Here is a 22063-nt window from a genome sequence, read left to right on the forward strand (position 1 = left end):
CCTGCCTTATACTTGCCCTGAAAATGATGACATGCTCAAGATTAACAATTGTCCCCTAATTGTGGTGTCGCCTGCAAGAGATCATGTGGGATGCTAAGTTCATTTGAACTGCGGAAAAGGCAGAAAATATCAAACTATATGAGAAGGTGTTCACAGATTGTCTAGGTCTCTATCATCTGCTAATGAATTAGCTGTGTATGAATTAGTTAGTACCTAGAACAAAGCCCCTGTGTCCTAACTGGTGTCCAGGTGAACCAAATAGGGCTAGTCCCATAGACACTTTGGGCCCAATTTTCTTCTGTGCACAGGGAATGCTTAGTTCTCGGGTGCAGCCTTCAGGAGAAGACTGTTTGACTATCGGGGACATCATATGGTAACCTGGTCCTACCTATCGGGCATTCATACACGTTTGCTTCCAGTGGGGCCAATGGATAGTGGATAGCTAACTCGGTACAGACCAAGAATTGAACCTGCGAGTTTCCTTCGCTGTATATCTCAGCTGCTTACTTAATAAACCAATTGAGCCATCGGATAAGCCAAAATTGTATGTGAACTTTTAATCTGCAAGTTGAAAATCTTGGTGCAGTAAACAGTTTGCTTTGTTTTAAAAACAACCAGTTGAGTTGCTGTTTCATGTGTCAATCTCATTCTATTGCAAATGGAAATTAAAAGGCGCTCTGCGCAGGTGATCCATTCAGTGGGGTGGATAAACTTAGATGTACAAGTGGAATTAAAAAAAGAATTGTAAAACACAATTTTGCTTTACAGATGATGTGCTGAGTAAAGATGCTGGAGAATGTGTAATCTGTTTGGAGGAGCTTCTGCAAGGAGACACAATAGCTCGACTTCCTTGTCTGTGTATCTACCATAAAAGGTAAGTATGCAATATGCATGCGCAGTACTGCATTGGGTACACTTTGAACAATTGCTCTTTTTTCAATTTCTATTCGACACCGTTACAGTGCTAAATAATTATATCTTGTTGAATGGATATAACGAGGATAAAGCACTTCACATGCTCTCAAAGAGCAAAAATCAGATTGCTAATTTCATTCTTTTTAAAGGTATTTAGTAAAGGCAATTGATTTTTTTTGTAAAAAGGTGGGTATTTATACTTGCAACATTGAGCTTCAGTATTGGGGGCTCTAATTCTTGTGACTGAGTCAGGAATCAGGGTGAAGGACAGAGGTTAGTGTGAGAAGTAGGTTCTGATTATTGATCACTGTTAAGATGTGAATATCTTCCAAACAAATGCTGTTAGCTCAGCAGGTTTACTTTTGTCTTTTTTTACACGGGAACACACAGTTACAAGCCAAAGAGTTTTATTGTGGCTCAGGATAAAAATGCTTTTTGGTACCTTTAACAGAAGATGCCGCTATTTCCTCCCTATATGGGCATAGGTTAGTTGACACAGAACCAAGATTAAACTATGAATTAAGTTATGAATTTACCCAAACCACAGGGCTACCAGTCATGTTTGAATATAAGATGGTGTGATATGTTAGTATTTTAGACATGGTGTTCAGCCCCATTTGGTCACTGTCTCTTTAGGTTTGTGTCTGCAATAGATAGCCTAGCTACATAGATATTAAGTGTATTGATTCGAGCACTAGCCCATATATAGAACATTGAAGAGTCAGCTGAGCTGTTAAAACACTGGCTAGTGGGACATGTAATGATAATATATCATATCATATTTAACTTACTGAAGACTTTTAATCCTGTTCATTGTTTCTGAAGGTGAGTGATGATAGTTGATTCATTCCTTCAACTTTTTTTTGTGCTCAAGGTTAGGGACGTCAGTGCTGTGGAATTTTCCCCTTTGCCAGCATGAAGCATTCTCCAGTCAGAGATTGCACTGTCTAGAGGCCGATTGAACCACCTTTATACCATAGCTGATTTAATTTCATTTCTTTGAAATATTTATTATTTTTCTGGAAGATAACCGCTCATTCTAATTACTGTAATTAATTTATTTGAAGGGTATATTCAAAGCACAAACATTCCAAATCCACATCGCACAACAATATCTAATTTAGCATTCACTGGGGGTGTTGGTCATCTTGGGTAGTAGCGCAAAACTGGTGCTAGCGAATCAGCTTTTTGGACTCCGCCCTATTTTATTTTCCATTGAAGTCAATGAAGCAATCCACAAAAAATGTGTACACCATCAAAGCCATTTTTTTTTTTAAAGCCCAGTTACTTTTAAACCAATATATACTGTATGAAGATTATGGGATGTAATTCCTAGCTTAATCTTGGCTCTGTTGTCAACTAACCCATGGAATATAAATTATATAATAATGAAGAGCGATAATAATGTCTTCTATCTCCACTTTGTTCCCCATTATCAAAAACAAAAAACCATACTGGTGTGAACTATTCCATTCCCCAACCAGCCATCCTTTCGCCCTGCTAAAGTCCGAATTGCAAATGTGCTCAATTGTAACTAGTTTTGTGCTATGGACTCGCACCCATTATGAAATGAGTTGAGATTAGCCAAATTTGTTTCACTTGGAAACTTAGCCAACAGAGAGTAGTGACTTTACCTTCAGTCTGGATTAAATTCAGACCCAGGTCCCTGAGGTCACTTGTAATTAAATTGTAGATGTTACCCATAAGTTGAAGTTTTTGAAATTTAATGCCTTGTTTACAGTTGCAAACAGGAACTGAATTGCTGATAAAAGTACAAATTGACTCCTGTTTGCATCTTAGAAAAACCTAGAATTAGAAAATTTCCAAATAATCCAAAGGTGGGTTTAATTTTGCCCTTCCACTTGGCTTTTGGACTTTTTCAGTAGTACTAATGGAGTTGTCTTCTCCTGAAATTGTAAAATAGAATTTGAAAAATTTGTGGGAAAATAGTTTGAACATTTTATTTACTTGAACATGTGCCATCAAGCTATGCATGCTGTAGTTGGCATATGTGCAACAATTTTTTATGCAGACCAATTTGTTTTCAGTCCAATCCAGTTAAAGCTGAGTCAAGGGAGGGTGCTACAGTGCTTTGAAATGCCAAAACATGGTAGTGCAGAGTGATGGATTTGCACTCGTGCTTCCCCACACTATTAAGTTATTGATCCCAGCCACATCACAGTGGGGAAGTACTCACTATGACACTGAGGGAGACTGGCCACAGTTAGCATGAGAAAAGCAGGAAAAAGAGGTGTGGGGAAGAGAGGAGAGTCGAGGACAAAGGTTCATATACTAATCAAAAACAAGTTTAAAGTAAAAGGAAAGGCTAGGGCAATGTGTTGTGTATATCAAAGGCCTTTTCCATGTTTTAAATTGAATAATATCTCTTACTTGTAAGAGGGTATCTTTGTTTTATTAACGTACATTGTGCCGGACACCTGCCTTTTCAGGCGTTGGCTCACATCTACATGGCTCACATTGGCTGGCATTTAAGTCAGCTGGTAATAACTTTTTGCTCGCTCAAGTGTTTCCAGATCAGGCTCCTAGCTAGTCAGAAGTAGTTGGTTCTGTTTGAGTGGTCAGAGATGCTCCAGGATACACACTATGCATTAGTGGACCAGCTCTTGTATGCAAGCAACAAAAGCAAAATACTGCAGATGCTGGAAATCTGAAATCTAAACAGAATGCTGGAAACATTCAGCAGGTCAAGCAGCTTCTGTGGAGAGAGAAACAAAAGGCCTGGAATTTGAAGTCAGCAGCGAAGCAAAGGTGTTCGCTGCTGGCCCCAAAGAATGGTGCCATCAAAGATCTTGCGATCTTCAATTGAGATCAGTACAGTATAGTGGGGAATCCCATAGCGCGATCTGCTGTGACGTCAACAAGCGATCTAAGCAGCCAATCACATTGCAGAATTCTCAGACAGGGAACCAGGAAGTGAAGAAGTTGCTTTTATTCGGACTTTTAAAAAAAGTTACAAAGAGCAAAACAATGATTGGGGCTCTCGCATGGGGATAAGAACATAAGAACATAAGAAATAGGAGCAGGAGTAGGCCAATCGGCCCCTCGAGCCTGCTCCACCATTCAATAAGATCATGGCTGATCTGATCCTAACCTCAGATCTTCTATCACCCTCCATCCCACCCGAACCCATGTGATCTCCCGGGAGAGGCGAAAAACCAGATAAAAAACCCAATGGCCAATTTGGGAGAAAAAATCTGGGAAATTCCTCTCCGACTCATCTAGGCGACGAAACTCTTCCAGGAGATCACTCTGTCCCTATATTTTCTACAGTACTTACCTTCTGTAAAGGCGATCTCCACCCCAGCCAGGAACAGGAATAAAACCATCTCCTGAAATCTAACACAGAATTAGAACACAAGAAGTAGGAGCAGAACCAGGCTACACGGCCCCTGGGCCTGCTCCACTACCCACAGGGCCATGACCATTCCGAACCTAGACTCATGTCCCATTTCCTGCCTGCTCCCCGTAACCCTTAATTCCCTTTACTTCTAGGAAACTATCTATTTCTGTTTTAAATTTATTTAATGATGTAGCTTCCACAGCTTTCTGGGGCAGCAAATTCCACAAACCTACCACCCTCTGAGTGAAGAAGTTTCTCCTCATCTCAGTTTTGAAAGAGCAGCCCCTTATTTTAAGATTATGCCCCCTAGTTCTAGTTTCACCCATCATTGGGAACATCCTCACCGCATCCACCCGATCAAGCCCCTTCACAATCTTATATGTTTCAATAAGATCGTCTCTCATTCTTCTGAACTCCAATGAATAGAGTCCCAATCTACTCAACCTCTCCTCATATGACCACCTCCTCATTCCCGGGATTAACCGAGTGAACCTTCTTTGTACTGACTCGAGAGCAAGTATGTCTTTTCATAAGTATGGATACCAAAACTGTATGCAGTATTCCAGGTGCGATCTCACCAATACCTTGTATAACTGCAGCAATACCTCCCTGTTTTTATATTCTATCCCCCTAGCAATAAAAGCCAACATTCCATTGGCCTTCTTGATCACTTTCTGCACCTGCATACTAACTTTTTGAGTTTCGTGCACCAGGACCCCCAGATCCCTTTGTACTGCAGTACTTTCCAGTTTCTTGCCATTAAGATAATAACTTGCTCTATGATTTTTCCTGCCAAAGTGCATAACCTCACACTTTCCAGTATTGTATTCCATCTGCCAAATCTCTGCCCACTTACTTAGCCTGTCTATGTCACTTTGCAGGTTTTTTATGTCCTCCTCACTCACTACTTTCCCTCCCATCTTTGTATCATCTGCAAACTTTGATATGTTACACTCGGTCCCCTCCTCCAAATCGTTAATATAGATTGTAAAGAGTTGGGGACCCAGCACTGACCCCTGCGGAACACCACTAGTAACTGATTGCCAGTCTGAGAATGAACCATTTATCCCAACTCTCTGCTTTCTGTTAGAGAGCCAATTCTCCACCCACGCCAGAATATTACCCCCAATCCCGTGATTTTTTTATCTTGAGCAATAATCTTTTGTGTGGCACCTTGTCAAATGCCTTTTGGAAGTCTAAATACACTACGTCCACTGGTTCTCCTTTATCCACCCTGTATGTTACTTCCTCAAAGAACTCGAGCAAATTTGTCAAACATGATTTCCCCTTCATGAAACCATGCTGAGTTTGTCCTATTAAATTATGTTTATCCAAATGTCCCGTTACTGTCTCCTTAATAATGGACTCTAATATTTTACCAACCACAGATGTTAGGCTAACAGGTCTATAGTTTCCAGCCTTCTGCCTACTACCCTTTTTAAATAAGGGTGTTACATTAGCAGTTTTCCAATCTGCCAGGACCTTTGCTGAGTCCAGGGAGTTTTGGAAAATTATTACCAATGCATCCACAATCTCTACTGCCACTTCGCTCAAGACCCTAGGATGTAAGCCATCAGGTCCAGGGTAAACCTGAAATAAATATGAACAAACCTTAAAGTTTAAGGTTAAAATTAGTTTTTCAGGGCCATAACGTTTGATTAGCAGCCAATATGCTGTTAGAATCCCAGTAACACCTAATTCAACGAGGTCTAACTTTTAATGGGGTATTTAACAGCGATATTACCACGGAAAAGCCCAAGTTTTCATCAGTTTCACTGATTGTCGGCTATGGGCATGGTGCCGGGGGCCTACAGCGCAGCCAGTGTTGGAGCAGCCACTGAAACTGACCGCAACTTCAGGATTTCCACGTTTTAGATGCGCATGCACTACATCCTGAAGTTACGGTCAGTTTCAATGAGGTAATAACAGTGAACGTTGTTAGTTCGCTGTTATTACCCAATGCAAATTCTGGACCAATGTTAACGTTTCAAGTCGATGACCTTTTGTCAGAATAGCTGCTTTCCAGAAGAAGGAAAATATGCTAATAAAATGTAAGCATCTCATACAGGTAGCAGGCAATCTTTAAAAATAAAACAAATGGGGGAAGTACTTGATATGGGAGGTATATCCCCTGGTCTTCCTTACCCTTTTTAAAGGGAGGCTAAGGAGCTGGTGGTGGTTATATTTTGTTTTCCCCAACTAGAAGTGCTGCTTCTGAATGTTCAGATAGTCATCCCAGTTGTAAATCAGAAGATAGATAAACAAGGTAGAAGAGACAAAGAACTTGCTGGAAATTGTGGGGAGTGAAGAACTTAAAGTAATTAATATTCGTAAAGAAAAAGTACTGGAGAAATTAATGAGACTAAATGGAACACCCTCCCTAACGGCACTATGGGAGTACCTTCAGCACATGGACTGCAGCGGTTCAAGAAGGCAGCTCACCATCTCGAGGGCAATTAGGGATGGCCAATAAATGCTGGCCTTGCCAGCGAAGTCCACATCCCAGGAATGAATTTAAAAAAATTAAAAGCTGACAAATCCCCTGGGCTCGATGGCCTACACCCATGGGTTTTAAAAGAGGTGGCTGCAGGGATAGTGGATGCATTGGTTTTGATCTTCCAGAATTCACTAAATTCTAGAACGGACCCCATGGATTGGAAGGTCGCAAATGTAACCCCGCTGTTGAAGAGAGGAGGGAGAGAGAAAACAGGGAACTAATAGCCATTTAGCCTGACATCAGTAATAGGGGAATGCTAGAATCTGTTATTAAGGAAGTGGTAACAGGACACTTGGAAAATCACTGATTAGGCAGAGCCAAAATGGTTTTATGAAGGGGAAAATCATGTTTGGCTAATCTATTAGAGTTTTTTGATAGTGTAACTAGCAGGGTAGATAGGGGGGAACCAGTGGATGTAGTATATTTGGATTTTCAGAAGACATTTGATAAGGTGCCACACAAGAGGTTGTTACACAACATTAGGGCTCATGAGATGGGGTAATATATTAGCATGGATTGAGAATTGGTCAACGGACAGAAAACAGAGTAGGAAAATGGGTCATTTTCAGGATGGCAGGGTGTAATTAGTGGAGTGCCGCAAGGATCAGTGCTTGGGCCTCGGCTATTTACAAGCTATATCAATGACTTGGATGAGGGGACCAAGTGTAATGTACCCAAGTTTGCTGATGATACAAAGCTGGGTGGGAAAGTAAGTTGTGAGGAGAATGCAGAGAGGCTGCAAAGAGATATAGACTGGTTAAGTGATTGGACAAGAAGATGGCAGATGGAGTATAATGTGGGGAAGTGTGAAATTATCCACTTTGGTAGGAAGAATGGAAAAGCAGAATATTTTTTAAAAGATGGGAGACTAGTAAATGTTGGTATGCAGAGGAATTTGTACACGAACCACTGAAAGTTAACATGCAGGTACAGCAAGCAATTAGGAAAGCAAATGGTATGTTAGCCTTTATTGCAAGGGGGTTGGAGTGTAAGAGCAAGGACATCTTGCTGCAATTATATAGGGCTTTGTGAGACTACACCTGGAGTACTGTGTACAGTTTTGGTCTCCTTACCTAAGGAAGGATATACTTGCCTTGGAGGGAGTGCAACGAAGGTTCACTAGATTGATTCCTGGGATGAGAGGGCTGTCTTATATTCTCAGGAGTTTAGAAGAATGAGAGGTGATCTCATTGAAATGTATAAAATTCTTTGAAGGCGTGACAGGGTAGATGCTGAGATGCTGTTTCCCCTGGCTGGAGAGTCTAGAACTAAGGGTCATAGTCTCAGAATAAGGGGTCGGCCATTTAAGACTGAGATGAGAAATTTCTTCACCGAGGGTTGTGAATCTTTGGAATTCTCTACCCCAGAGGGCTGCGGATGCTCAGTTGATGAGTATATTAAAGATCGAGATCGATATTTTTGGGTACTAAGGGAATCGAGGGAATGGGGATAGGGCGGGAAAGTGGAGTTGTGGTAGAAGTTCAGCCGTGATCTTACTGAATGGGCTCGAGGGGCCTAAGGGCCTAATCCTACTACTATTTCTTATGTTAAACATTAAGAGGGGAGAATTGAGGCAGCCTATTGTCGGGTTGTGGAGCTAGTTATTTTTGTCCAGAATTGGCTCCTTGTGCCTGAGTAGATTGCTTAAAAAGCTATTTTCTGTATCAGACCATTGGCGTGCCTCGGTGGTCTGTGATCCACCAAATTAGCACCCAGGCCCACTCAAATCTTAACCTGTGTGAATGTAGCAGCAGAGGAGCGTAGAGTAGATTGTCGTCAGCCAAGAGCAGAGCAGCGAAGTCCAGCCTTAAAACACGCTACGAGTGAAGTCGGCCACCAGAAAAGGCAATCAGAAAGACGGTAAGAGACGGATAAAACGCGTGGACTTTGGGTGAACCTCTAAATACATTGTTCTGTATATCTGTCTCTAAAATGTTTCAACGTTGCATTTGTTGGGGTGGTTGGGAGGGAGTTGTGTGTAAAACAAAGCAGCAACTTAAATATTTGTACAATATAAACGACATCAGGCCTTTGGTCATTTCCCGTCGACTATAATTTGAGGCCCACCCAAATTTTCATTTCTAGCTATGCCACCGTGTCAAATTAAAATAAAATATTTAAATCAGACTTTGGGGTTTGATAAATAAAGTCAAAGAAAGTATTGTTTTACAATAAGGCTGTGAAGTTTTGGTGCAGAGACAGGCAGGAAGTTCTACATTTTTATGTTGTGCAAACAGGATTTCATTATCCATGAAACATCAAACCCACTTCCTCGTTCCTCTATCCTCTCGTTTCATTTCTCACTGGAATCTTGGGATTTATCTCCTTGTAACCTACCTTCCAGGCATTGATCAGTTGCATGTTCCTAAAGTCTCTGAGGCAGACACAATCTCAGGATTGCACCTTGCTCCCGATTGCTGACGCTTTTGAAACTATCACTAACTGTCCAACACCTTGTAGCTCCTTAGACAAACTTCAGCCATTTCCGCTCAGCCTCGTGTCAATTCTGGGTAGGTGGCAGCAGACCCACATTGGATGCTACACGATTCCAGACAATTTTAGGTTTAGCATGTGCAATTGTTTAGATTTCAAGCAACAATTAAGTTTGGGAAATTTTGTTCAAATGGTAAATTTATGTGCCCAACTCTTGCCATCTGTCTAGTATTGGTAAGATCAGGATGCATTGCAGAAAAGCACCAGCTAAACATAAAAATACGGCAATCTTTCTAACTGATTGTCAAGTCTTGAGTTTCAAACACGTTTGACATGTCAATTTCCAACAAAGGAAAAGTGCTTTCAAGTTTGCTCAAGCGGCTACATAAGAGGACAGATTTAATGTGTAGTTTTAAACATAGAGCTTTTATCTTTTTAAATGTAGCATTCATGCAGCACTTTTCAGAGAAGCTATAGTATAATTGACTGTGACTTTTAGTTGCATTTCTGCCTCCCAGTTTCCAGTGTTGTACCTCTTCCGTTTTCCATTTCTCCCTCTCACTTACCCAAAACAATAAGCCCTCTCCCACCTATCAGTTTTAAACCTACAGTAATAGTGTCACATTAGCTAATCCTCCCATGTGAATGTCATGATGCATTAAGATGGAGTACACTGACAGCGCCCACACTAAGAAGCTGCTGCTGACATGAAAACTGGACAAAAATCAAAAACTACTGCAAAATTGGAGCTATGTTATGAACAATGATGGGTAGCTGAGAATGATTTCAAGCCTGTAATTTAATGTGTGTGCAAATAGTTAAAGTTGCTAGAGTTTTGCTGCCATGGGTTAATGTCCTCTAAATCCCTTGATTGGATTATTGCCTAGTAATCACTCCCAGCCAGCTCTTATATGTACACAGCAGATTAATTTCATATTTATAATGAAGTAGAATTGTATACATTAGCAGTACCCAATTAACTTGCCTCAGAGGGAGCTTTCAATTGGCATTGTTGATGATTACAATAACTAATGTTGCAATTCTATCAATAATCTGCCAAATACAAAATGCACAGTCTTGAACCAAAAATCGTGCTACCTTATCTGGGTTACCACATTGAACATGAATGGGGTGAGCTGCCCTCGGTTGTAGAGTGGATGGAATCAGAATGGGCTGGAATAGTGAACTGATTCCTTAATTATTTAATCATGAAATTTGCCATGGTACTTTAATGAGGACACACAATTTACATTTAGAAGATTAAAGAAGCTCCTCTTAACAACAAAATTTGATTCATATAATTTAAATTGAATAACTACTAGACCCCTACAAATTAACATGATCTTGCATTTATATAGCACCTTTAACATAGAAAAATGTCTCCAGGTGTTTCATAGGCGTGTAATAAGACAAACATTGGCACAAAGCCAAAGAAGGAGATATTAGGACAGGTGACTAAAAGCTTGGTCAATGAGGTAGGCTTTAAGGAGAGTCTTAAAGGAGAGAGAGGTGGTGGAGTTTAAATGCACTTCTAGCTTTTTAGTTCCAGCATTAAATTTGCTACTTTATCAATAAAGACTTGTTTAGTAGTGAACGTGATCCACAGCTATTAACTGTTGTGTAACAGTCATTACCGACTCCTCTTCATCAGACGAAGTACTAATAGAAAAGGGACCATCTGTAGTTTTTTTTTACCACTACAGTGTATCCATTTGCTCCTTCAAATAAATTACAAAAAACGTAAACCTGCAGGAGCAGTATTTTTTATACTCTTGTGAAAATTATTGGGTGCTTTAATGTTGAGGGTGCCAGACAGGTCGTATAAGGTTGGATAACTCCTGAAGACCTGATGGGATCAGAGACCTCATTTCTGTGTTTCCTCTCCAAGCAGTGACACCATTAAACATAAAAGAAGAGACTTATGCATGGAAATCGCTGTTCATCAAGGACCACATACATTAAATATAAAAGTGCCTAAGTGGTTCCCTACAAATTCCTTCCATTCTTCACCATAAGTATTGATGCAGTTTGTTTTTAATGATGTACTAAACTGTTACTTTGAAAAGCAATTAGAAATATACAGACTGTGAAAACTATTAAAGGAAACACTTCCTTCTGTACAGGAGGCGCAGTGACCCCGTGCCTAAAGTCCCCTACAGCAGACTCTCTGGGTGCTTCTGTACAGTAATAATGAGGTGAATTAAAGGCACTGTACACCACAAAAATAGAACAAAAGATCGAGGAAAATTTTAATTATCATCTGCCCGTTGGCTGCGATCATAAGTCTTCAAGGTGAACTGGTGCTGGGTTTGGATATGCGGTTAGTGCTGCAGTGTAAATCAGTGGGGACTGCTTCGTGCTTTGTGTGGCTGCCAAAACAGGTTAGAGGAGAATTGGAGCAAAGAGAAGCAGGTGTGGCGTTTCAGCCTACTTTATGCTTTGAGGACTCCTCACATCTTATCCTATTCAACTCTGGCTGAGGATAAGTAAGAGAAGTAGGAAGAGACCAAGGAATGAAAGAGCAAAATGGAGGAAGTAAAATATATTTTACATGAAACATGTTATTTTGATTTCCTTCTACCACTCCCTCCTACCACCCCTTGAAAAAAAATGCTGTCCTTATTGTGAATATGGACAGCAACCTTGCTATAATGGCCATTTATTAATATGTCAACACTGCTGCCTTAGAGTGAAATTATACCTGAACCAAAGCTGCACATTTTTTTTAACTGAACCAGCTTTATTTATTGTGTGAATCAATCATTCTTCGAGTTGTGTTTATCACTGGCAAAGCTGACATTTATTGCCCATCCTTAGTTACTCTTGGGAAGGTGCTAGTGGACCTCCTCCTTGAACCATTGTTGTCTGTGTGGTGAAGATACTCCCACAATGCAGTTAGATAGGGAGTTCTGTAATATTGACTCAGACTATGAAGGAACAGCGATATATGTCCAAGTCAAGATGGTGTGTGACTTGGAGGGGAACTTGGAGGTGGTGATATCCTCATGCACCTGCTGCCCTTGTCCTTCTAGGTGCTGGAGGTTGCAGGTTTAGGAGCTGCTGCCGAAGAAGCCTTGGCAACTTGCTGCAGTGCATCCTGTAGATAGTACACGCTGTAGCCACAGTATGCTGGTGGTGGAGAGAGTGGATGTTTAAGCGAGCGGATGAAGTGCTGATGAAGCGGACTGCTTCGTCCTGGATGGTGTTGAGCTTCTATAGTATTGTTGCAGCTGCACCCATCCAGCCCAGTGAGAGTATTCCATCACACTCCTGACTTGTGCCATGTTGATGAGGCTTTAGGGAGTCAGGAGGTGAGCCACTTGCCGCAAAATTCCCAGCGCCTGATCTGCTCTAATAGCCACAGCATTTATGTGGCTGGTCCAGCTCAGTTTCTGGTCATTGGTGACCCCTAGGGTGTTGATGGGGGATACGGCAATGGTAACGCAATTGAATATCATGGGAGGTTGTTCGACTCTCTTGTTGGCGATGATCATAGCCTGGCACTTGTGTGGCACAAATGTTACTTGCCACTTATCAGTCCAAGCCTTTATGTTGTCCAGGTCTTACTGCATGTGGCATGGACTGCTTCATTATTTGAGGAATTGTGAATGGGGCCAAACATTGTGCAATCATCAGCGAACAGCCCCACTTCTGATCTTATGATGGAGGGAAGGTCGTTGATGAAGCAGCTGAAGATGGTTGTGCCTGAGATGCTGCCCTGAGAAGCTCCTACAGCAATGTCCTGGAGCTGAAATGATTGGCCTCCAACAACCACAACCATCTTACTTTGTGCTAAGTATGACTCCAGCCATTCCTGATCCCCATTGACTTCGGTTTTACTTGGGGTTCCTTGGTGCCACGCTCGGTCGAATGCTACCTTGATGTTAAGGGCAGTCAATCACTCATCACCTCTTGGAATTCAGCTCTTGTGTGCATGGTTGGACCAAGGTTGGAATGGGTTCTGGAACCAAGTGATACGATTTGCTATTAAACAGGGCTACTAAATTGCATAATGTTGCGATGCAGCGACCTGTAATTAGAGACAACAGCTGAACTCTCTACTAACCAAACTGTCAGGAAATGTAAACAATAAACAAAAAGAATAAGAGGATGGAAAATATGTGACTAAAAATAGTAAATGGATTGAGAACGATGGGGAAGGACAATTTTACAGTGAAGAAGACATAATGGGAAGAATTAAGACAAAGCAGGAAAACTGAAATACAGAAAATTAATTTGAAAGAAAAATAACTGCACTATTGATAAAGATTTTTCAGGAATTTTCCTCCCCCCCCCCCCCCAAGTCTGCATGTGTATTAGTACAATGAGTTCCCAACCTTTTTGTGAAATCCGAGTCATGAAAATATTAAGTGGAGGAAAGTAATCTCTGATTCGTAGTTGGCAATCTCCAGTTACCTTCTGTCAAAGCTTAAAGTGGCAACTGGGGAAAAACTATTTCTTTCTCAACACTGACATTCCCTTTTTTTCGCCATAGCTTTGGCCAAAGTACCGTGGTTCGTTCAGTTGAAGATTTCTGAAGATGTGTGATATACTGCCATCTGCTGTCATTCTCGGGACGGTTGTTCTAAGAAAAATCAATCTTCTGATCAGTTAAAAAGGAAAACACTTGCAGCTATGTAGTGCATTATATCTCACAGAAACATCTCACGTACAGTAAGCTACATTGGAAAAAGTCACGAAGGTGAACGCAGCAGCCATTTTGTTCACCGTAATGTTCCACAAACAATAATGAGATGAAAGGCCAGTTAATCTATTTCTGTGATGTTAATTGATGGAAGAATGATGTTTAGGACACTATGAAAGCTTCCTGATCTTTGAATATTTTAATATTCACCTGAACCACTGGTGCAGCCAGTTGGTTCCTCAGTTTAACGTTTCATCTGAAGGTCAGCTCTGACAATGCGGCACTCTCCCATAACCTTCTGACTTGAAGGGGAGTACCTTCTGACTTGAAGGGGAGTACTACCAACTGAGCCAAGCTGACACTGTACCTACTACAGGTCTGCAGTTAAAAGCTACTGTTCTTACACAAGTGTACCTAACATGAGGATATTGTACCTGTAGTGGTTACCATATCGACTTAGAGCTACTGGGAAGATCTGAGTCATGCAACTACTTCCATTATTCACAGGAACCCAATGAGGTTGACCCTAAAAGAAACTGGAGCATTTTAAGTGACTTTTGAGGTACATTTAATTGTAGTAGTTTTAAACTGGAATGAGTAGTATTGTCTCTGATTAAAAATTCTGCTAGAGTTGTACTTTTATATGCTTATGTATTTCCATTGAGAAAGTACTGGACTAGCTGAGGCATTTGGCTCCACTTTCAATGACCCTCTACAAGAACAGAGTTGTTTACTGCTGGTGTACACATATATCGTTCATGTGATTGAACATGTGAATTTAGCTATGAATTTTTGTTTTGTCTGTAATAAGCCCATCATTCTGTTCATCTCCTTGGGGAGGTAGTTGCTTAGTTTACTATTGAGTAACTTCTACAATCATGTAATTGTTAGTAGGGTTGCAAAATTCTGGGAATTTTTAAAAGAGGAAACTTTCCATGGGAATTTTCAGGAATTTGGGGAATTTGGAATTTTATTGCACACTGATAGCTTGTCTCTGACCCTTATATTATCTTTGTCATCAAAATAGACATACTGTTCCATACAAATAAAAACAGGCTTTCAAAACTTTATTTAGGTTATAATTTTGAACTTTATTGAACCCCCACCAAAAAGACCCATCTAAAATAAAATAAAAAGAGCGTCATTTACTGTAATTTGTCCTTATTTTGTCCCTTTGAGTCTTCTACTCATGAGTCTTCTACTCATCATTGCTCCTCCTGATTCTCTGACTCTGGCTCTGACGTGTCCATTTCCTCCTCTGTGTCAGTGTCTAGCTGTGTGGTGGACACTTCTGTATCTGGCTCAATAAGTTGTAGGTTCGCCCAGATAGCCACCAGTTTCTCCACTCTCTTGTTAGTCAGCCTGTTGCGCACCTTTGTATGCGTATTCCCAAAAAGTGACCAGTTTCGTTCAGAGGTCGCTGATGAAGGTGGGATTTGGATTATCACCGATGCAATGGGTGACAGGGCCTCAGATGCACAAAGTCCCTTCCACCAGGTATGTGCACTGATATGCTTGCATGATTCCCATATTCCGTCCCCATTCCAAAGACCTTGCTTGGTAGAGAACTTTGCCAGACTTCCCAGAACTTTGCCCACATCCAGATTGAGGTGGTGTGAGAGGGTAGAAATCACACCAAGCGCTGTTGATCTGTTCTCCAGAAAGTATTGGTTTTCCAACTTGCTTTGGGTCCAGCATGTATGCTGCAGCATGAATCGGCTTGACACAAAATTCTTGACGCGTCTGTATGAATTGAACAGTTGCCTTCTCCTCTGCTTTGAGCTGCAGGGATGTGGGTAGGGCAATGCTGATTTGTTTTTTTAAATCAGCAAAAAGCCTGAGAACATCTGACAAGACAGCATCATCTCCTTCAGTCTGAGCAATTGCAGATGCTACTGGTGAGAGTAGTTTAAGGCTGCTAACCACTCTCTCCCAAAACACATCATCCAGCAGTATTTTCTTGATGGTGATTTCCATATCCCCAGACTGGGATATTGCCATTTCTTGCAGCGACTCCTTACCCTCCAGAAGGCTGTTGTACATTATGACAATGCCACCTCATCTAGTGTTGCTGGGCAGCTTCAGTGTGGTGTTTTTGTTCTTTGTCGTTTGTTTGGAGTTGTAGGTTGCTGCAACTACCTGTTTCCCCTGACATACTTAACAACTTGCTTGGTTCTCTTGTACAGCGTTTCCACGGTTCTCAAACCCATGATGTCCTTGAGGAGCAGGTTGAGCCCATGAGCTGCGCACCCAATAGACATAATATGAGGGTAGGCCTCCTCCACTTGAGCCCAAGCAGCTTTCATATTCGCAGCATTGTCAGTAACTACTGCAAAGACCTTTTGTGATCCAAGATCGTTGATGACCGCTTTCAGCTCATCAGCAATGTATGTGCCTGTGTGCCTGTTGTCCTTTGTGTCTGTGCTCTTGAAGAACACTGGGAGAGGAGTGGAGATGATGTAGTTTATGATGCCCTCCCCTCGTACATTTGACCACCCATCTGAGATAACTGCAACACAGTCTGCCATCTGTATCATTTCTTTGAGCTTTCCTTGGACTCTGTTATATTCCGCCTCCAGCAAATAAGTAGACAAAGCATGTCTGGTGGGAGGACAGTATGCAGGGCGAATAACATTGAAAAATCTCTTCCAGTACACATTGGCTGTGAGCATGAGGGGTGAGCCTGTCGCATATACAGCTCGAGCAAGGCACTCATCTGCATTCTTCTGGCTATGGTTATCCATTGTATCAAAGAACCTTTCAACTGGGCCAGGAGTTGCTGATGATGAGCCTGATGCTGAATGTGAACCATCATCTTCTTGAATGGAAGCAGAGGAACTCTGGGCTGACTGCTGTGAGCTTTGAGTGAAGTTGTTGCGTTTGGATAAATGCTGCTGCATCTTTGTGGCATTCTTTACATATGGCTTTGTACAGTGTTTGCACATGTACACAGTCTTTCCATCTTTAATGCCTGGGGTAAAATGCTTCCACACATCCAACGGTAAACGTAAAATTCCCAAGCTAAACTTCCCCTGGAAAATTTCCGGAAATTTACCGGAAACTTTCCACCTCTTCGCAACACTAATTGTTGCCTTTAAAGAAAATGAAGAAGTGTATTCTATGGAGCCATCAATAAAGGGTGATATTTTTAGACATCCTTGTCTTCTTGGGGGCTCCCAACTTCTGAAATGTTCCTGTGCAATTTTAAATGTTCCCTTTTAGACTGTCAAAAATTAAAACATACCTTAAAAATAACTTTAAAAAGTCTGAAAACATTACAATTTTGTGGTGGTTTAATTAAATAAATGCTGTTAGCCAGTCCTTATTCAGTTAACTTGCATTAATAAAAAAGTGGCCATTCTATCTACCAAGTTGGACAGTTTGTTCCTGAGTGGCGCAGATTTGAAGTACAGCTTTCCTGTGATGCCTGTTCTTAGTTGCAATTGTTGGCATGTTTTATGCTTTACAATAGCTAGTTAAGGACAGCCTGTCAGCAGACATTTTGTATAAAGGTCCCCTGATACCACATTGGGAGTCCTGCTCAAATGATATGAATGGGAATGGTGGACTTTGGACAATGCTCGTTATTCATGACCTCACACCAGTGAGTTCTAAACAAGTGACTTCTACCCTAGGCTGCCTCGAACTAGCAGTTCTAAAATGCAAACACTGAAATAGAAGGTCACTGACAGACACCAGCAATCTTTAGGATTCTAAAGAAAGATTTTGCAACAATTATATAGCTCCTTTCACGACCTCCCCCCACCCCCCCCAGATCTTCCAATGCACTTCACAGCCAATTAAATACTTCTGAAGTGTAGTCACTGTTGTAATGTAGTGAAATGTGGCAGCCAGTTTGTGGGCAGCAAGATCCCATAAACAGCAATGAAATAAATGCTCAGAGTCTGTTTTTGGTGGTGTTGGTTGAGCTATAAATGTTGATCAGGACACCGGGGAGAATTCTCCTGCTCTTCTTCGAATAGTGCCGTGGGATCTTTTACGCTCACCTGAGAGGAAAAACAGGGCCTCTGTTCAACGTCTCATCTGAAAGACGCCATCTCGGACAGTGTAGCACTCCCTCAGTACTGCTCTGAAGTGTCAGCCTGGATTATGCGATCATGTATCTGGAGTGAACCCACAACTTTGACTCGGAGGTGAGAAGGCTGACACCTTGATTATGTGACAATTTGTCAGAATAACTTCTCTGTATGAGATCAGAGTGCACTTTTCGTAACTTCCCACTTAAAATTGTATTCCTTAAAGATATGGAATAGTTAGAACTGAGTGTAAAATATGTGAATCCTTTCACTTAGACGCTGTAGTGACAGCGCTCAGAACCTGTAGCATACAAGTGGTAGAATGCAGGCTTGTGGTGCCTTTCAGACCTTTGTTCACTCGGGCAAGGAGCCAGAGCAAAGACTATGGGCTGGGTTTTCATTGAGGAGTCGGGTAGGAGGCGGGACTACAATTTTCGGGGTTGTAATCCCGCCTCCATCGAGTTCTAGCCAACCCACGTGATTTTGACTTGATTGACCTTGTTGAGCCCGCCCAGCGGGCTCAGCAGGCCAATTAAGGGCCAGCCGGCAACAGGTGACGTCACAGATTGATATTTCATCTGTCAAGACCTTTTGACAGATGAAATATCAGCGTTTCACAGCTGTTTGAAACTGTCAAACACTGACAATCTGTACTCTAAATCAGCCTGAGAGAAAGGAATTAACTTGGAGATCTCCCCGGAACAGAAAGCTGAATGCTGCAATTTTTGACAGCTCGCAACCATTCTGTGCCGGTGAGGTGAGGGACTCCTGAGACCTGAAGGAAGGAAGGCTGTAAAGGTAAGTAAAGGTTAGTAGAACTTTAAACACTTTATACACACACCAAATACACTTACCTTTGCACTCATGCACCCATCACTCAGCTGAACACCGGACATCTCGACCCCTCTAAGCCCTTCATCCCGACGTTCCGCCTCCTCTAACTTGGCGTGGTTTGGAGCCGTCGGGAATCCCACACTTCAACATTAACAATAGGGATTAGGCTAAAAACTGCCTGTTAACTACCTGTTAACAGGCAGTTAATTGGCACTAATCCCCTTCCCGCCTCGGGGAGGCGGGTCCCAGTGCGGGGCGGGTTCCCGCCTCCTTTGAAACTGGCATGGAGGCGGGTTGGGTGCGGGGTGGGTTCGGGACCCCCAATTTCAGGATTTTAACCCCCCACAAGCCTCCAATCCCGCCTCCACAGCCCAATGAAAATCCTGCCCTATGTATTTCCTTATGAATTGCTAGCGGTGGAGGCCTGAGAACAGATGGGCAACCCACTGTTGTTGTCAATGATTGCGTGGAGTGGAGGGAAGCAAATATAAAACTAAGAGCGAAATTAAACAATAAAATGACCGTTCATAGAACATTTAAAATGGCTTAAAGACCGTGGCCATGAAGTTCTGTGGGAGTTCTCCCAGTCTGATGCCAAAGTTGCTGCAGTAGACTGGAAAATCCCTGTGGAATTTCAGGCTAGTGCTTTTTTTAAACTACAGTATAGCTGGAGAACTGGGTATGTAGACATGTGTCACTGATTATATCAATTCATAACTATGGCCGATGGGAATAGATAAAAATGTAAAATTCTAATCTTGCAGTATGTTTTTACTGCTGTACAAAATTCTATTGTGGTCCACAGAGGATTGAGATGAATGAAAAGTTTAAAATGAGCAGATACTTAAGGGCTCTGAATGTTGATTTGGGTAGAGAGTTGCATGATATGTGGCACATGACAAAGGAAGATCCTGAGCCTTGCATTAGCCCTTATTCACAATTTCATACATCAGTTTGCTTTTGCTTCTGTTCCATGCCCCCTCGAGGCGAGTGAAATATAGACAGAAGATTTTTGTAGGTAATTCTTGAACCATTACATTTTGACACTGCCACTGGAGAAAGCTTACACTATATAAACATTTTTGCAAATGTCTACAAAAAGCAGTAAGTGTGACTACTAGCAACCTGATAATGCACATATTCATTATTCCCACTATTTGGATGACACATAAAACACATGCCTAAAGTACTTGAGAGAAGTGCATATCGTGTAATGATGGAACAGCAGAGTGATACTGGGCCAATATGAAATAAATGAAATTTTGTCACGGTGTTTGGGTATTAAAGCAGATTGTGGGGAAAGAGTTATTTAATTACCCTTTCTGTTTTGTGTTCTAGTTGGGACCCAAAATGTGTCTGGGGTGGAAGGGAAGAAATCATTGTTACTTCAGCATGCAGAAAGAATCAATAGACTCTATTTCAAACAGTGGTTTGTGGCAGAGAATTCCACATTCTAACTTCCCTCCATGTAAATAATTTTTGTTCTAACTTCCTTTTTTGTGATTATCTTAAATTTGTCACTTCTCATTACCTTTCCGCTGATCAGTGGAAACAATTTATCACTATTTACCTTTTTGTAACACTTCATAATCTTGGAAAATCTCCATCGGGTCACTCTTTAACCATCTCAGCCTAGTGAATAAGTGTTACCTTTGCATGTCTCTCTTCCTAACTGTAACCTCTCATACCTGGTAAGATCCTGGTGAATCTACACTGCACCTTTTCTATTGCTTTTATATCTGTCCCAAAACTGCTTATGCGCTCCAACTGCAGCCTAACTAACATCTGGTACAAGTTTGTGTGTCTTGAGGGGAAAGAATAAATACTCTTGTTTAAAAAAAAACTCTCAAAAATAAAACAATATTTAGCTGATGTTTTCACTTTACATAGTTACAGCACATATTTCTTTCCAGCTTGAGTAACAAGCAGAATAACAACAATAAGCTGGTAAATTCCCAGAGCTAATTTTGCATGTGGCCAACTTTAGTATATTTAAATATTGTGTCCTGTGGGTGTCACCTGATTATTTTATAACTGACAGCTGGTGGTGGGGTGTGGGGATGTGGGCAGTGGAGGAATGATCTTTCACACTCATTTAGGCTCAGGTAGACAAAGTTTTGGAAGATGACAAAGTGAACGAATACTTGTCTCTGGAACAGTAATTCCCATATTTTTTTTATTTGTTCATGGGATGTGGGCTGGCAGGGCCAGCATTTATTACCCATCCCTAATTGCCCTTGAGAAGGTAGTGGTGAGCCACCTTCTTGAACCGCTGCAGTCCGTGTGGTGAAGGTACTCCCACAGTGCTGTTAGGGAGGGAGTTCCAGGATTTTGACCCAGTGACGATGAAGGATCGGCGATATATTTCCAAGTCAAGATGGTGTGTGACTTGGAGGGGAACTTGAAGGTGATGGTGTTTCCATACGCCTGCTGCCATTGTCCTTCTAGGTGGAAGATATCTGGGGCATTTTACTTTAGAGGTAGAAACAAGGGAAGTTGTGGTGGATTGTGTGAATTCTGTGTAAAATTCACAAACGTGCTCTGATTTCTATTACATATAGGACAAAAGAATAGCTAAAAATCTCAGGCCAAAGTCTGACAGTTTAGATTCAACGCGATAGCAGTTGACGTTAAAGTAAGCCCTGTATCCTGCCCTGCAAAATGAGCTGCAACATGAAGAGAAAGTCCTAAAGTGAGAGTGTTCATAATGTAGTAGCTAAAACTTGTCTTTTGAGTAGGGGGGAATTGAGGCTCAAGTCCTTTCGTGCCATGTTATTTTCTATCAAGTTTGACTTCAGAGACACTACCAGTATTCTAATTGAGGATAAAGTGCATAGTCACAAGTTAATTATGTCACCTGATGCCATCTCTTAAGCAAGGACCTGATGATTAACACCTGTGACTGTACAAACCTGGTGTTTCAGTGTATTAAAAACATTGTTTATATAGGCCAAAATAGTCAGTTATTGCAGATCTTTTCCAAGATCTGATACCATTAATATATAGGAAATAAAATCTTTATAGAAAGCGTTTGCCTCCTATAAAAGACCTGTATCATCTGCCTGAAATAGGCTAACTCAGCACAGATCAGGGATTAAGCCTTTGACCTTCCTTATGGCCCTGCCATATGACACGGTGACCCAATGAGCTGTTGGGGAGAGGGAGGTGTGCCTGGTGTGCTGAACTTACCTCCATAAAATTGGCTGACTAATGTGGGACCTTTTTTAAAGCCAAACATTGTGAAGTGTTTAATACATTATAGACATAGCAGCAGAAATATTTTTCCAAACCTTTGTCACAGTTAAATCTCAATGCAGAGTGTTTACGTGAATGTTTTACCA

The 22063-nt window shown here is 41.5% G+C and overlaps 1 protein-coding gene across 2 annotated transcripts in view; it reads left to right on the plus strand.

The window, feature by feature from the left end:
• Positions 1-22063, plus strand: part of znrf1 (zinc and ring finger 1) — a 373364-nt gene that overhangs the window by 314865 nt on the left and 36436 nt on the right. Inside the window, exons 3-4 of one of the 2 annotated variants that reach the window (XR_015078782.1) lie at positions 769-874; positions 13702-14413. Coding sequence is in view for 1 of the 2 variants with exons in the window: in XM_085991192.1 (XP_085847318.1) it covers positions 769-874 (106 nt within the window). In the remaining variant the exon portion in view is untranslated. The remainder of the gene's footprint in view (positions 1-768; positions 875-13701; positions 14414-22063) is intronic. The other variant, XM_085991192.1, reaches the window with a different exon arrangement.

The sequence above is a fragment of the Somniosus microcephalus genome, chromosome 6, assembly GCF_052327205.1.
Source record: "Somniosus microcephalus isolate GS21.2 chromosome 6, FLI_Smic_1.0, whole genome shotgun sequence".
In the NCBI taxonomy this organism is placed as follows: Eukaryota; Metazoa; Chordata; class Chondrichthyes; order Squaliformes; family Somniosidae; genus Somniosus; species Somniosus microcephalus.